At 40.3% G+C, this 16,435-nt stretch overlaps 1 protein-coding gene across 1 annotated transcript; it reads right to left on the minus strand.

The window, feature by feature from the left end:
• Positions 1-482: 482 nt before the first annotated feature.
• On the minus strand, positions 483-2,228 carry LOC141630520 (uncharacterized). The gene is made up of 2 exons (XM_074443325.1): positions 1,325-2,228; positions 483-1,264 (listed from the first exon to the last, which is right to left on the minus strand). The coding sequence occupies exons 1-2, from the start codon at positions 2,226-2,228 to the stop codon at positions 483-485; spliced, it is 1,686 nt and encodes a 561-aa protein (XP_074299426.1).
• Positions 2,229-16,435: the final 14,207 nt, after the last annotated feature.

The following is a 16,435-nucleotide window of genomic DNA, read 5'->3' on the forward strand; positions in this document are numbered from 1 at the left end:
TAGGAATTTGAAAATAGCCCGAGTAACCATCCAAAAACAATAATAATACTTTCCCGCTAGCCTTTCCAGTATTTGATCCATGAAAGGAAGCGGGAATTGTCCTTCCGAGTGACCGTATTTAGCCTACGGTAATCGATGCAAACTCGCCACCCATTTTGAATTCGGTTGGGAACTAAGACACCATCTTGGTTTTCGATTACCGTTAGCCCGGACTTCTTTGGAAGAACTTGGGTTGGACTAACCCCTTACTATCCGAGATAGGGTAGATCATACCTACATGTAGAAGTTTAACTACCTCTTTCTTGACAACCTCCATCATAGGAGGGTTAAAACGCCTTTGCAGTTGGCGAACTGGTTTGGTTTCTTCTTCTAAAAGAATCCTATGCATACACAATGTTGGGCTTATTCCCTTGATGTCGGCCATTGTCCATCGAATAGACTCTTTGTGCTTCTTTAAGAATTGAATGAGATAGTATTCTTGACTACTTGAAAGTGGAGCCTTTTTCGGGTTCCATCTCAATCACATAGAAATCGATGGGGAAAATCATGTCCCGCACCTTGACCAATACATCCTCAATGATGCCTTTGGGGTATATGTTGGATCTATCGGCTAAGGAAATAACAACATGAGTCGGTTTTAAAGGCCTTAACTTAAGACACTCATAAAGATAGTGAGGCAAAACATTGATAGAAGCACCCAAATCAAGCATGGCTCTTTGGTACTCCAATTCACCAATCTTGCAAGGGATGGTGAACATGCCCAGATCACAACACTTTTGTGGTAAACGCTTTTGAAACATCGCCGAGACATGTTCACTAGCCCTCACATTGTTCATACTCTTAGCTTTGTTGATCCTCTTAGTAGTACACAATTCTTTCAGAAACTTAGGATTTTTTGGCACACTACTAAAAAGGTCAAGTAGTGGGATGTTTACCTCCACTTTATGAAAGATATCGTAAAGGGTTGAGGTCTCCTTATCCATGACCGTTGTGTCATTCAAAGCACTTGGAAAGGGAGCTTGTGGCTCGTATTCCTGAAGTGGTTCATCAATCCTCAATTTCTTGGGTGTAGTTGCTCTCTCATGATCCACCACCAGTTCAATTTTATCCTCTATTACATCTTCCACTTCATGGACAGCCGGAAGTGGCTTTGATTTCTTAGGAGCCTTGGGTGCCTCTAACAACTCCCTACCATTCCTCAAGAAGATGGCTTGTGCTTGTTCCTTGGTGGGTGGAGGAAAGGTATGAGAAGGGAGACTCCCTCCTTGACTAGGTTGTTAAGTAAGTGTGTTGAGAATTTGACTCTCTTGGGTCTCAAGGTTACCAATCCTAGATTCGGTGAGCCGATATTGTTGAAGAACGGCGGTTTGAAACTCTTTGGTATTGGCTTGCAAAGCCACTTGATTTGCGGCAAGTGTTGTCATCATGTCTTCCAAGAAATTTTGTGATTGGTTTTGATTTTGATTTGGCTTTTGAAATGAAGATTTTGATAGTCCTTTTTTATTTTGGTTTTGGTTTCCACCCCACCCAAGATTAGCATGAGCTTTCCACCCCTCGCTGTAAGCATTGGAATAGGGGTCAAATTTCCTAAACCCAAGAGCCTTCACCACTTCATTTCCTGCTTCCGTTTGCAAATATGGACACCCATCGGTGGGATCAGTTGGATCATTACAGAGGCCACAAAATTTCACATGAGATATACTCCCACCTCCTTTTTCAAGTTCCTTAACCAAGTTGGTAAGAAAATCAACTTTGTCTTCCATATGGGTGGAGTTTTGCTTTGAAGAAGATGCTACACTTGCCTTCTTGATTCTCCTTCCAAAATTCCTAGAGCTTCCCACTAACCATTCAATCAAATCATTTGCTTCTTGTACCGACATGTACTCAATTCCACCTTGGGTGGTGGCCTTAATCATTCGAGCATCATCTTCCAGAAGTCCACCACAAAAGTTTAAGAGCAAGTCATGATCGGTATAACCATGGTATGGGCAACTAGCAAGAAGTTGCTTGAATCTCTCCCAATACTCATATAAGTTTTCCCCATACATTTGCTCCATATTGATTATCTCTTTCTTGAGTTGAGAGGAGAGACTATAGGGAAAGTATTTCTCCAAGAAGGCTTTCTTCATATGGTTCCATGTGGTAATGCTTCCGGTGGGAAGATAATAGAACCAATCATTCGCCGCATCCTTTAGTGACAAAGGAAAAGCTCTCATCGGTGACTCCATTGGGTTTCATGCTAGAACACACCACATGGAACTTGTTCAAGTGCTTGTTGGGATTCTCTGTACTTGTCCCATAGAATTGTGGAAATTGATGGATGAAGCCCAGATTTATGCTTAAAGGTAGCATTCTCCACTAGAGCCGGAGAAGAGATACACAAAGGAACTTGTGTAAGGTCTAGAGGGGTGAGCTCCTTGATAGTCCTTGTCCTTGGACGTTCACAGTCCTCCGCGTCTCCCATGATGATGTTTATGGGTTGTATATCGTTTTCCACAACAAAAACGGTGTTGCTGGAAGATGAAGAATGGTTATCTTCCTCTTGGTCTTTTTGGGTTACAGAATTGATTTGTTGAATAACCGGAGGTTCTCTTCTTATAACTCTTCCTAGCCAAGCGAGAGTCCTTTGAATTTCCGAGTCGTAGGGAAGCAATGTTTCACTTGAGATCCTAGTATGAACCAGAAAAGGATCTACATAAGAATCAAATGATCAAAAAGCTCTCACAAGCAAATTTACCAAACACAACTTAGCTACTAGAAACACTAATGCAAGTGACTTGACACAACTATTCTAACAACACAATTTAAAACACTATCAAAACCGATACTTTCCCCGGTAACGGCGCCAAAATTTGACATGCCTAAAACGTCGCTAGAAAAAACGGTCAAATTAACAATTCATAAGCCACACATAATACTAAATAACACTAATTATGAAACTAGTAAAGTAGTAAGAAGGGGATCGAACACAAGAGAAGGAGGGTTTGCAAATGTGTAATCATAAGAACAATTGTGACAAATTAACAACTAGCAAGTAAATAAAAAGGAGGGAGTTGGTTTGGTTTGGTTTTCAAGCAACAAATTTGAATTCAAATGAGAGTAATAAGCAAGTAAGCAATTGAAGATGATTATCAAATATGAGACGAAACTTAACCCAATCCTTTTGATGAACCACTAATGGTTGATCCTTGACACAATCAATCCCCAATTAGTTATTATTACCCTATTGTGGAGATAAACCCCCTAAACCTCCTTAATAGTGGTTAAATGACAAGGAAATCACACTTAATCAATTAACCCAACTCATCAATCCTACCAGTAGAAATCACATACATTGGTCAAATTAATAAGAAGATAAAGCATGAAAGATTCAATAGGAGTAATTAGACAAGATGGAACATGATTAATGCCTAATCACAAGTTAATCCCTTTCTTGTAGATCAAGTTAGGAGGAAATCACACTCACTAATTCAAACACAAGGTGATGCTAAGATAAAATTGCAAGGAATCACATTTAACAATACAAACAACAATAAAATAAGGAACTTGATTTAATTAAGCAACAAGGAAAACACACTTAATTACTTAAATCAAACAAAGTTTCCAAAATTCAAACAATAAACACAAGGGATTAACAATAATAATAAAAATTAGGGAAATATTACAGTGTCTTACAACCAAGATATTACACCTTCAGGATTAGATTAAGAGAATGGATTAGTTCTCCATTCTAGATCTAAAAACCCAATTAAAATGATAATCTTCAAATTATAACTTGATTAACAAAATAAAGCATAAGATGATGAATCCCTAACGGTATTCATCTATATATAGTCCTAGGTTAAAGAGGAAATGTGTAGATACCCGTATTCGTCGATATTGGAATTTATAGAGAACCCGACAAACACCCGATGATGATAGGACACATGTATTGTTTAGTTTTCATTGTCATTATTTGGGCTCGTTTTACGATGTAGAATGAGCGTTGTCGACGAAGTATTTTATTAATTTAAATGATATTTAAATTAAATGTTCTTTTTAAAGTGAATTCATTTTATTGTTTTAATTTGAATTTATTTTCTTAAATTTATTTTATTGAAAATAAAATATATTTTTGATTTGAAAAATCATTCTTTAGTTATTTGATTTGAAAAATCGATTTATATCGTTTATAAACCGTATTTGAAGAACTCGATTTTTTACGATGGTTTTATACGCGATTTTGAGCTCGTTTTCAACTTGATTTGGGCACGATTTTCGAAGCAAAATCGAACCAACTCTTGACCCATAACCCAACCCATCACATATCCTCATAACCAGGCCCTAACCCCATGAAAGCCCACGTCCAAACTCCCTCCAATCCAGCTAATAACCCGTCCCAAACAGCCCGCACAACCACCCTTTTCCTTACCCGTGTTCAGCTTGCCAAGCCACAAGCCCGCTTCAAACACCACTTAAACCCGTGCCCATTAACCCTAGTATCCTACCCATATTACCCTAGCATAACCAGCAAGAAGCACCCCTCCTAAACCCTACACGAGCTCACGAAAGCTGCTGGACAGCAGCAGTGAAACAGGGAGCCCGACTGCTTGTTGCTCTCTTTTACCCTACTTTAACTCCCTATAAATACCTCCCCTCTGCCATACTTTCATTCCTCTAAGTTATCCATACATAATACCGTCACTCACCAGCATTAATCTCCAAAAACAAACCCTAATTGCCTCTCAAAACTCTCGACAAAACTGAGACATCCAAACTGAGAAACAGTTTGTGTCTCTCTCGAAATACCATTCGTTTCCCCTTCAAATCTCCATTAAAACTCGAGTTTCTTGTTCCTAATTAACCATATAACACCCATCTACATCTTAGACAAAGATTCACGAGCCAAATTGACCTTGAGAGTACACGAATCCCCTCGAAAAACAGAGTGTCATACACTCTGTTTTTGCGGCTTTTCCTGTCTGTCCAGTTTTGTTTGTGCTCGTTTTCCATGCCCAATAACTCAGAACGAGGGTGGTTTGCTTTAATATATTTATTCTACTCTCTTTCTAGTTTTCAAAACATCTTTTAAGTCTAATTTTCACAGTGAAACGAGTGAGAAATTGCAGTTTGAAAGTTGTTGTCCAGATTTACAAAAAACGTGTTTGTTGCTTTGTTCCTTCGTCGACGACGGCCTCTCGAGATAAAATCTACGATCGATTATGACCCAAGACGGTGTCAACGATACATGTAGGTTGTGGGTGCATCAAATCCTCCTCTTCTCCCTTTTATTTCGTTCTTTTTATGTTTGTTTTTTCATTGTTCGTTTTACATTGTTTATCGTTTTGCGTCGTTTGATATCGTTAACTATGAAACTAGTTTAGTCTGAGTATGAGTTAATGTAGCACCATGAACACCCGCGTTAACTTGAGTCGGGAAATAAATCCGCCACATCGGTGGGTCGTATCCCCCTTCTCATTTACATATCCTCGTGTTCAAGGTAGGGCATTAATAAAATGGATTCTAACTTCGTTCCTTGCTTTTGACCCCTCGCTTGTTTCGTTCAATTCGACCTGCGCTAGGACCCTTTGAATGTTAGTTCGACCTCTGATTGTTAACATATGACTCAATTAGACGACATTAGATCATTTTAATAACCTAATTAGACATGTTTGGGTGCTTCGACACAAGCATTAAAATCGGCTAACAATTCTATAACCTAATTGAATGCATCTCTCTTTTCACCTGATTTCTCGCTAGTATAAGAGTGCATGATTAGCACCTTCTTATTAACACTCGACGAGTTAATTTAATTAGCAAACTTGACCTAATTTGACCCTTTAGGCCGTGTAGAACACTCGGTTTTAGGCGAAGCCTTCTGACCTCTTTTATCATCGATTTTTAATGTATATCCCATATCGCTTTGCAAATCTATCTAACCTAATGAACCTAACCTAGGAACTAGGGTGGCCATGGCTTGGCCGTGGGTGTGGCCGTGGGTGTGGCCGTGTCTTTTGTCTTTCTTGCTTCTTCTTTATATCATTTGTTCATCGTTGTTTCGTATTTTGTAATTACCTTTTGTTTATCGAGTCGTTTCTTGTAATTCGTTTCTAATTAGTTTTCTATTTGGTCGAGTCAAAGGATTTACAAAAACCTTAGTCTTATTTGGTTAGATAGTTGTACTCCAATTCATGTAGGAGCGTAGTAAATCGCATGTTGTTTAAAGCGACATGGCCCGATTTATGTTAATGCATGCTTTGGTGTGTGGCCTAATGTCTAATTCGATGAGATTAAGCGAAAGCACGCATCATGAGGAGTGACCCAAGGCCGTGGGTTTTATAAACCGTGGGCCACCCCTTTGTGCACGTTTTCCTAGGCCGAAGGGCCATGTGTCGTGTGTGGTGTCGTATATAGGAATTGTATTTAGATCGAGTTGTATCCCTAATTTCTCGTTGTGTCGGCATGAAATGCCTGGGTTGTAATAGGGTAGATCCCAACGGCTCCCCCATTCCCATCAAGCCTTGTTTGTTTCGTTTGTATGTTGTTAGATCAATCAACCCACATGCTAAATTACAACTTTGACAAAGTTAGTTTAGTTGCATCTAAATCGACATAGAAACCTCACATGTTAGGGTTTTAAAACGATGTTTGCATATCATATATCGCAGTAGCTACGACCTTGTTTGAAATCCGATACTTGACTTAGTAGAGGCCGTTATTGACGGGCGGGGTTAGGTGTTCTTATGGGCTTCCTAACATGTACCCTCACCCCTTACTCAAGATCTATGGTTTGTGGATCCGTCTAAATACCATTGGATTACGAGGGTCATTCAAATCGAGTGATATAGGGTACAAGTCTTTATCTTTAATCACTCATAGTCGATTGGCTTTATGCTTTTCGATGAAAGGTGTAAAGTTGACTTGAACGGTTCCAAGTTCCCAAAAAACTTGGTGGCGACTCTAATTTGTCTTAATTCAATTCGATAGAACCTCGAGTCGATAATTCCTAGTGTGGATCCCGCGGACGCAGTTCCCGCGGGCGTTGTCCACAGTTTGGCGACTCCGCTGGGGAAAAGAGGACTAGTTACACTTTGTAGGGTATTTTCCTCCGAGGTGAAACTTGAAAAGAAAGTATTGGAAAGTAAAACATTACTCGTAGTGCTACGATTCATGCATAAACCCTTAAGGACTTTCCCGGGTTGTCCCAGCGCTTCTTTGTGACGCGTGGGGGGCGACGTCCCACTATGCCAGGTGCTTGCACATTGCTTGCTTCCGCTCTGCCTCGTCGTGGTTCTTGATGGTGGGGATGCTCTTCTAGGTACTCTACCTAAAGGCCCTTTCTCTATTAAACCCAAAAGGATGGAGGGCATAGACCTTCTTGTTGAAGACTTGCCGAGACTTTGAAATGTCTAGGAACATACATCCTTATAACGTGAGAATGACAATGTGCAAGGTTAATTTCCCGAGTCTTTTCAAATTATCCATATCAATTTTAAAACCGAACTTTTGAACAACTTACTTTCAAAATAACATGGTTTTAAAAACGCGGAATGCTGCCCAAGTAGGATTAGATTTTTCGGCCCAAAATGAGCTTTTATAGCCGGCATGCTGCCCATTTTAAATCTCATTTTCAAATCGATTTTTTCGTTTCTTTTAAATTCCATCCAAAATGTTTCTCGAACCTTAACCAAGCATGAAATGCGTCGAGTCATGTCCGGGTCTTGGCCGTGTTTGGCTAGGCGTGTTTCATCCTAAGTATCTAGAACACGACCCTGTTGGGTCACCCATGCTCACCTCTTGGGATTCGGGTCATGTGGGTCGACCAATTGGTCCAGGATAGTACACAGAAACGTCCAAACTAGGCCATTTTAGGACGTTTCACTTAAACCTATGGGCTATGTTAGTCCAACCACGGGTTTAGTCACACCGAGTCCAGATTAGAATCGAGCTATGACAGCTTGAGTCATGTCGTTTTGTCGAGTCTAAAATGAATTGAGGTCTAAATCCAACCGTGAGTCGAAACTTTTGGTTAGTCAGTTTTAAGTCGAGTCTTTGCTTGAGTCAAGTTGGTGTCGTGTCCTTAAGTGTACAGGGGCTCTTGCATTTGAATATTGACTCAGTTCGGGGTTTTCTTGTAGAAAGGCCGCCAAAAACCCGACTTCAAGCAATGGAACATGCTGTTAACAAACTCACTGAGGCCGTGAACCTCATGAGGGCCAGAATGGATGTGATCGAATCCAAGCTGGGTGAAGATTCCTCCACGCCACCTCTGACTGATCGGGAGAAACGGTTCAAATTCATTGAAGACCGTCTGAAACTCTCCCAGGGGAAGAACATCCACTACGAAAATGCTAGGACCTATGCCCCGGTTCAGGATAAGTTGCCCACAAACATGGTGCTCACTGATATCCTAAAGTTTAAGGGCACAGAAGATCCGGTCCACCATGTTAAGGCCTATAAGGGGTACTTAGCACTGAAAGGAGTACCTGCTGAAATGCTCTCTGAAATTTTCGTTCAATCTCTGGATGAACACCCGAAGGCGTGGTTCTACAATCTTGACCTTAAGAACTTCCCCACTTTCGAAGATATTATGGTGTAGTTCTGCAAGCACTATGCTGATAATGTCGAGATTCAAACCAACATAAGAACATTGGAGGTGATGACACGAAAGACAAAGAAGGCTTTCTTGAATTCCTTGCAAGATGGCGTTTGAAAGCGTAAAATTAGCCAAGAAGCCTGATGAAGTTGAAAATGGTAGATAAGTTCGTAAAGAATCTACGACCTGTTTACCGTAATGCTCTGAAATACCAGAATTTTGGCTCTTTCAAAGAATTGATAAGAATCGGGATAAAGGTAGAAGATGATGTCAGAATGGCAGAAGCTGAAAAGCCAAAAGGATACCAGGGGGCCTCGTCCTCTAAGACGATAGCACAAACAACGTCCCATTTTGTTGAAACTGTCAATCTCTTAGAAGGGCAATCGAAGAAGCCGCAGCGCCAAGCTCCGAGGGCATTCACAGATATCGGATGCACTTATACATACGCTCTCCAAAGGCTCATAGCCCAAGGAAAGCTGAAGCCTATTGGTCCAACTCCGGACCCACCCGCTGAGCAACAAGGTAAATGGTATAAACCAAATGCCTATTGTGCCTTTCATCAAGGGAAAGGCCATGATACTGAAAGGTGTTATCGACTGAAGCACGAAATCCAAGACTTGATTGAGAATGGAACACTCCCGATCCCAACTGTTAAACCCAATAACATCACCAATCCATTTGGCGATCACGCCAACTTTGTTTCTGTCGAAGACAATGTCGATTATTCCCATCTTATCCGTCCATGTCTCTTGAAAGAGGTGTTTATCGGGGAAATATTTGTGGATTGCTTTGAATATTGCCAAACCCGAAGAATGAAATTCAAATTGGGAGTCTCGCTCTAGAATGTACTCCTCTCGTTAACGAAGTTAATAAAGGACAATTCGATTCACCAACCTTCATCACTGGCGTAGATCCTCAGAGGACTACCTCAGGATGGAGGCAGACCATCAAAGGGATCAAGGAGTAGAGCCGAGCATCTAAGCTGACAGCTGAACAAGAGAAAGCTCAAGACCAGATTTGAAAATTATGAGTCAGGATCTGCTTTCTTATCTTAGTCGAGTCGAGTTTAGGACTTTCCTTTCTTGAATTTGAGTCGTTTGTTCCGCGATGTCCTAGGGTGTGTCCTAGGAATCATTCCTTCGAGTCTGTTAAGCATTTGTCATTCCAATAAAAAGTTGTAGTTTCGTTTCCAAATATGTCTTGTTTTCAATCTTCAATCATTCCGAAAGCATGATAAAAATGCACAACACACTCAAAGAGATCCCTAGGGTAGAAATATGTCCCGTTTCAAAATGTAAGTTACACTAGGATCCCGTGTTTAATTCCTTTATCTATTCCATGTCTGGCGGTAGAAAACCTCCATCGGAACCAGTGCTTATGACAAGCTCTTAGATGATTCTATGACAAACTTAGACTAGCTCCCTATTTCCCATATCGATGACATAAGGCAAGCCCATTACCTAAAAAATCATTCCACATCTCGAAGAGAAAGGAAACCAACCCGTTTTAACAAGGAATTGTTTGTTCTGACCTAAATTATTTGGCGAAACAAAGTTTTCAAGGTGTATCCATTTCTGACTAGGAGAATGAGTAGAAGACCATTTTCAAAAAAAAAAAAAAAAAAAAAAAGACACAAAGAAAAAGAAGAAGAAAAAAAAAAGAAAAGAAAAAGAAATGTCCAAATGTTGATCAAAGTTTAAAGGCGAAGCCAAAATAGTAAGTTAGTGCCATTTTTAGCCTTTCTACGCTTAAGTCCTTCCTAAGACAGTTACAAAGGGATAGTCGGGAATTTTGAGAATCATTCCGCTTGTGCTGTTACACCCAGCCTTTAGGGTCCAGATATAGAGATTTGAACCCACATTGTTTTCCAACCCATTTGCACTCGGATTTCGTCAAAACCGAGACACCTTTCCAACCACGATGTAAGCCATAACCCGTTAGCCTTAGCACCACAAAGCGAACCTTCAGAATGATGGTTTACCTTACGAACCTATTTTTACCAAGCTCCACATCCCAAAGAATCAAAACCTTTTGTACCAACCCTAGACACGGGATACAACGGTACCTTACAGGCTAGAATGGGATACGGCATGATACCTTAGGTGAAACCTTTGAGTGTGTACACACAATCAAAATGCCATGTTTATGCACCATCATCGAACTACGTCGGATTTGATTTCACTCCACGCGAATACGTAGACAGTCCTTCTGAACAAGGGATTCAATCCACTCATCAACCAAGTTGTCATCTTGTCGGTTTCTTACGGGTCTTAACCAAGTCCAAATGAAGCCACCTTTGTTTGAGTCGGTCTTAGCACTCGATGTAGGCTAGGATGAGGATATAGGTTCGGATGAATAGTATCAAGGCTCAGAATGAGCTTTATCTAATGGTTTAGGCAAAGATGCTGAGTCACATAGATGTGGGTTTGTATTGGGAACAGAAAATATGAAAAACCCGCTGAAAAGAAAGAAGGCGTGGAAGAAAAAAGAGTAAAAACCCGCTGAAAAGAAAGAAGGCGTGGAACAAAAAATAGTAAAAGACCGCTGAAAAGAAAGAAGGCGGTGGCAAGAAATGATGAAACTCGCTGAAAAGAAAGGAGGCGAGGAGAAGAGTGACAGAATGTTCCCGACAAAAGTCATGTGTGATGTCTAAGTGTTGTCATAAAATCAGTCTGTGTTTAGTGTCTGGGCGAAGCCAACATTGTTGCTCTGTGAGTTTAATCCTCTTTGTCAATGCCAAATACGTTATTTACGGGTCATACAGAGTGTCTGAGTCGTATTTCCTGCTCACCCGTCAAGGTTCGATTTCAAAATGCCAAATATTTCAGAATTCCAAAATTTCAAAAACTTTTTGCGAATTATGGATAGATGATCCAAGTAGTGAAATCTTTGTCGGTCGATGATCCAATCCTTCGAAATTCAAAAATTCAAAATTCAATTTTTGAAGGGCCGATGGCCAAATATCCTAAATGATGACAAATTCGAAATTCGGGTCGATGAACCAATTATTCAAAATTTTCATGATCAAATTTCATGGTCGATGACCCAATCTGTCAAATGATCCAATTTCAAGGTCGATGACCCAATCTTTCAAATGATCCAATTTCAAGGTCGATGACCCAATCTTTTAAATGATCCAATTTCAAGGTCGATGACCCAATATTTCAAATGATCCAATTTCAAGGTCGATGACCCAATCTCTCAAATGATCCAATTGTAAGATCGATGATCCAAATGTGCTTAGGTGATGATTATTGCTAGTACGTTTTTGTGTTTCAAATGTAGCAAGATATGCTTCAACTGGGGGCTCTAAAGTCTTCGACTTTAGAGCCATCGCAAACTGGGGGCTTTGAAGCCATTGGCTTCAGAGACCATTATCAAGATGCAAAGGATGACATCAACCAAGAATTCAATTCAATACAAGAGTATAAAACGGAAGAATTCCGTAGCTGAAAGCAAATGATGAAAGCGGCGGCGACCTCCTTGGAAAGTCCCGTCCCATTTTGGACAAACGCTAGCAGATGATGGAACTTTGGGCATGTGTCAGCAGTTGCCGAACTACGACGCGGGTTTGATTTCGTCAGAAACGGATACGTAGGCGCCTAAGGATAAGGCTCAACCCATCACATATGCAACTTTATGGGTCGACGACCAATGATGACAATTTGACGCAACAGGAGCAAGAGTTAATCCCCGACGAAGTTTCAGGTATGATCTCTTCTTATGGCTGGCGAACTTATATATGCAAGTCTATGGACTATAAACGACCCGCAGAATCCTCAAGTTGAGAGGGACCTGGGGTATACTTTGACTTTCGCCTTGTCCAAGCCTCAGTTAAAGTGGGGGCTCTGTAGATACCCGTATCCGTCGATATTGGAATTTATAGAGAACCCGACAAACACCCGATGATGATAGGACACATGTATTCTTTAGTTGTCATTGTCATTATTTGGGCTCGTTTTACGATGTAGAATGAGCGTTGTCGAAGAAGTATTTTATTAATTTAAATGATATTTAAATTAAATGTTCTTTTTAAAGTGAATTTATTTTATTGTTTTAATTTGAATTTATTTTCTTAAATTTATTTTATTGAAAATAAAATATATTTTTGATTTGAAAAATCATTCTTTAGTTATTTGATTTGAAAAATCGATTTATATCGTTTATAAACCGTATTTGAAGAACTCGATTTTTTACGATGGTTTTATACGCGATTTTGAGCTCGTTTTCAACTTGATTTGGGCATGATTTTCGAAGCAAACTCGAACCAACTCTTGACCCATAACCCAACCCATCACTCATCCACATAACCAGGCCCTAACCCCATGAAAGCCCACATCCAAACTCCCTCCAATCCAGCTAATAACCCGTCCTAAACAGCCCGCACAACCAACCCTTTCCCTTACCCGTGTTCAACTTCGCCAAGCCCCAAACCCGCTCCAAACACCACTTAAACCCGTGCCCATTAACCCTAAACCATACCCTAGTATCCTACCCATATTGCCCTAGCTTAACCACCAAGAAACACCCCATCTAAACCCTACACGAGCTCACGAAAGCTGCTGGACAGCAGCAGCGAAACAGGGAGCCCGACTGCTTGTTGCTCTCTTTTACCCTACTTTAACTCCCTATAAATACCTCCCCTCTGCCATACCTTCATTATTCTAAGTTCTCCATACATACTACCGTCACTCACCAGCATTAATCTCCAAAAACAAACCCTAATTGCCTCTCAAAACTCTCGACAAAACCGAGAGATCCAAACTGAGAAACAGTTTGTGTCTCTCTCGAAATACCATTCGTTTCCCCTTCAAATTACCATTAGAACTCGCGTTTCTTATTCCAAATTAACCATATAACACCCATCTACATCATAGACAAATATTCACGGGCCAAATTGACCTTGAGAGTACACGAATCCCCTCGAAAAACAGAGTGTCATACACTCTGTTTTCGCGGCTTTACCTGTCTGTCCAGTTCTGTTTGTGCTCGTTTTTCATGCCCAATAACTCAGAACGAGCGTGGTTTGCTTTAAGATCTTTATTCTACTCTCTTTCTAGTTTTCAAAACATCTTTTAAATTTAATATTCACCGTGAAACGAGTGAGAAATTGCAGTTTGAAAGTTGCTGTCCAGATTTACAAAAAACGTGTTTGTTGCTTTGTTCCTTCGTCGACGACGGCCTCTCGAGATAAAATCTACGATCGATTATGACCCAAGACTGTGTCAACGAGCCATGTATGTTGAGGGTGCATCAAATTCTCCTCTTTTCCCTTTTATTTCATTGTTTTTATGTTTGTTTTTTCATTGTTCGTTTTACATTGTTTATCGTTTTGCGTCGTTTGATATCGTTAACTATGAAACTAGTTTAGTCCGAGTATGAGTTAAAGTACCACCATGAACACCCGCGTTGACTTGAGCCGGAAAAGAAATCCTCCACATCGGTCGGTCGTATCCCCCTTCTCATTTACATATCCTCGTGTTCAAGGTAGGGCATTAATAAAATGGATTCTAACTTCGTTCCTTGCTTTTGACCCCTCGCTTGTTTCGTTCAATTCGACCTGCCCTAGGACCCTTCGCATGTTAGTTCGACCTCTGATTGTTAACATATGACTCAATTAGATGACATTAGATCGTTTTAATAACCTAATTAGACATGTTAGGGTGCTTCGACACAAGCATTAAAATCGGCTAACAATTCTATAACCTAATTGAATGCATCTCTCTTTTCACCTAATTTCTCGCTAGTATAAGAGTGCGTGATTAGCACCTTCTTATTAACTCTCGACGAGTTAATTTAATTAGCGAACTTGACCTAATTTGACCGTTTAGGGCGTGTAGAACACTCGGTTTTAGGCGAAGCCTTCTGACCTCTTTTATCATCGATTTCTAATGTATATCCCATATCGCTTTGCAAATCTATCTAACCTAATGAACCTAACCTAGGAACTAGGGTGGCCATGGCTTGTCCGTGGGTGTGGCCGTGTCTTTTGTCTTTCTTGCTTCTTCTTTATATCATTTGTTCATCGTTGTTTCGTATTTTGTTATTACCTTTTGTTTATCGAGTCGTTTCTTGTAATTCGTTTGTAATTAGTTTTCTATTTGGTCGAGTCAAAGGATTTACAAAAACCTTAGTCTTATTTGGTTTGATAGTTGTACTCCAATTCATGTAGGAGCGTAGTGAATCGCATGTTGTTTAAAGCGACATGGCCCGATTTATGTTAATGCATGCTTTGGTGTGTGGCCTAATGTCTAATTCGATGAGATTAAGCGAAAGCACGCATTATGAGGAGTGACCAAAGCCGTGGGTTATATAAACCGTGGGCCTCCCCATTGTGCACGTTTTCCTAGGCCGAATGGCCATGTGTCGTGTGTGGTGTCGTATATAGCAATTGTATTTAGATCGAGTTGTATCCCTAATTTCTCGTTGTGTCGGCATGAAATGCCTGGGTTGTAATAGGGTAGATCCCAACGGCTCCCCCATTCCCATCAAGCCTTGTTTGTTTCGTTTATATGTTGTTAGATCAATCAACCCAAATGCTAAATTACAACTTTGACAAAGTTAGTTCAGTTGCATCTAAATCGACATAGAAACCTCACATGTTAGGGTTTTAAAACGATGTTTGCATATCATATATCGCAGTAGCTACGACCTTGTTTAAAATCCGATACTTGACTTAGTAGAGGCCGTTATTGACGGGCGGGGTTAGGTGTCCTTATGGGCTTCCTAACACGTACCCTCACCCCTTACTCAAGATCTATGGTTTGTGGATCCGTCTAAATACCATTGGATTACGAGAGTCATTCAAATCGAGTGATATAGGGTACAAGTCTTTATCTTTAATCACTCGTAGTCGATTGGCTTTATGCTTTTCGATGAAAGGTGTAAAGTTGACTTGAACGGTTCCAAGTTCCCATAAAACTTGGTGGCGACTCTAATTTGTCTTAATTCGATTCGAAAGAACCTCGAGTCGATAATGCCTAGTGTGGATCCCGCGGACGCAGTTCCCGCGGGTGTTGTCCACAAAATGATGGGCTTAAGTTGGATGGAAGCCCGTAATCAAAACGCATAATCCCCAAAAAAGGAGCACGGTGCACCATATCGCTTTGGGAAAGGAGCACGGTGCGCCCTTTGTGCGGAACTCTGCTTTGAATAATTTCCTTTGCTTCTTCTTTTGGACGTTTCCTTCATTGTTCTCTTGTAGTTTGCTTCCCGGCTTCCCATGGGACTTAGAACCACCGCGAGTTTCCTCTAAAACATGACTAAATACTCCTTAGCAACTTAACACTCGGAATCAATAATAAAGACATAAGTCAAGCAAAACCGCTCCCTAATGTCGCTTTATTATGCACAAAATAAACTTAATAGATGGTAAATATGTGAGCTTATCAATCCCTGAATCAACTCCTTAGCAAACGTGACAAGAAAAACAACTACCAAGTAACGTAGTACATACCTAAGTACTTAAGACCGACTAAAGGGGTGTTGTGTTAAATGTGCGTACAAAGCGGACAAGCTTCTAATATATATAGATACCTATCGGAGTGTTGACCACTAGTCATATCAACGGATTAGAAATAAATGTCAAAATAGATTTCGTTATTTTATGTATCTATAAGTTTAAGACTCGTAAAATGTTTGGTTACAGACATGCAATTAAATATAAAAAAGAAAACCAAATTAACACCATATATAGCATGGTTAACCAAAAGTCAACTAAACATGGAATAGAAGTTAGAAATAATAATTATCGAGCATACACAAATCTCATATGTAACTCATCGCATCCTTCTCGCACACCCTTCAACTTCTCCTCCATACCGTGCCATACTTCACTCCATTCCGTCCCATCCTCCACCT

The sequence above is a fragment of the Silene latifolia genome, chromosome Y (genome assembly GCF_048544455.1).
Source record: "Silene latifolia isolate original U9 population chromosome Y, ASM4854445v1, whole genome shotgun sequence".
Taxonomy (NCBI): domain Eukaryota; kingdom Viridiplantae; phylum Streptophyta; class Magnoliopsida; order Caryophyllales; family Caryophyllaceae; genus Silene; species Silene latifolia.

Bases quoted from the DNA above. Each gene is read 5' to 3' on its own strand.
- LOC141630520 (XM_074443325.1), bottom strand. From the start codon at position 2,228: ATGGAGTCACCGATGAGAGCTTTTCCTTTGTCACTAAAGGATGCGGCG. The intron at 1,265-1,324 runs GTAACCTTGAGA...AACCTAGTCAAG, and splicing joins GCTCACCGAATCTAGGATTG to GAGGGAGTCTCCCTTCTCAT.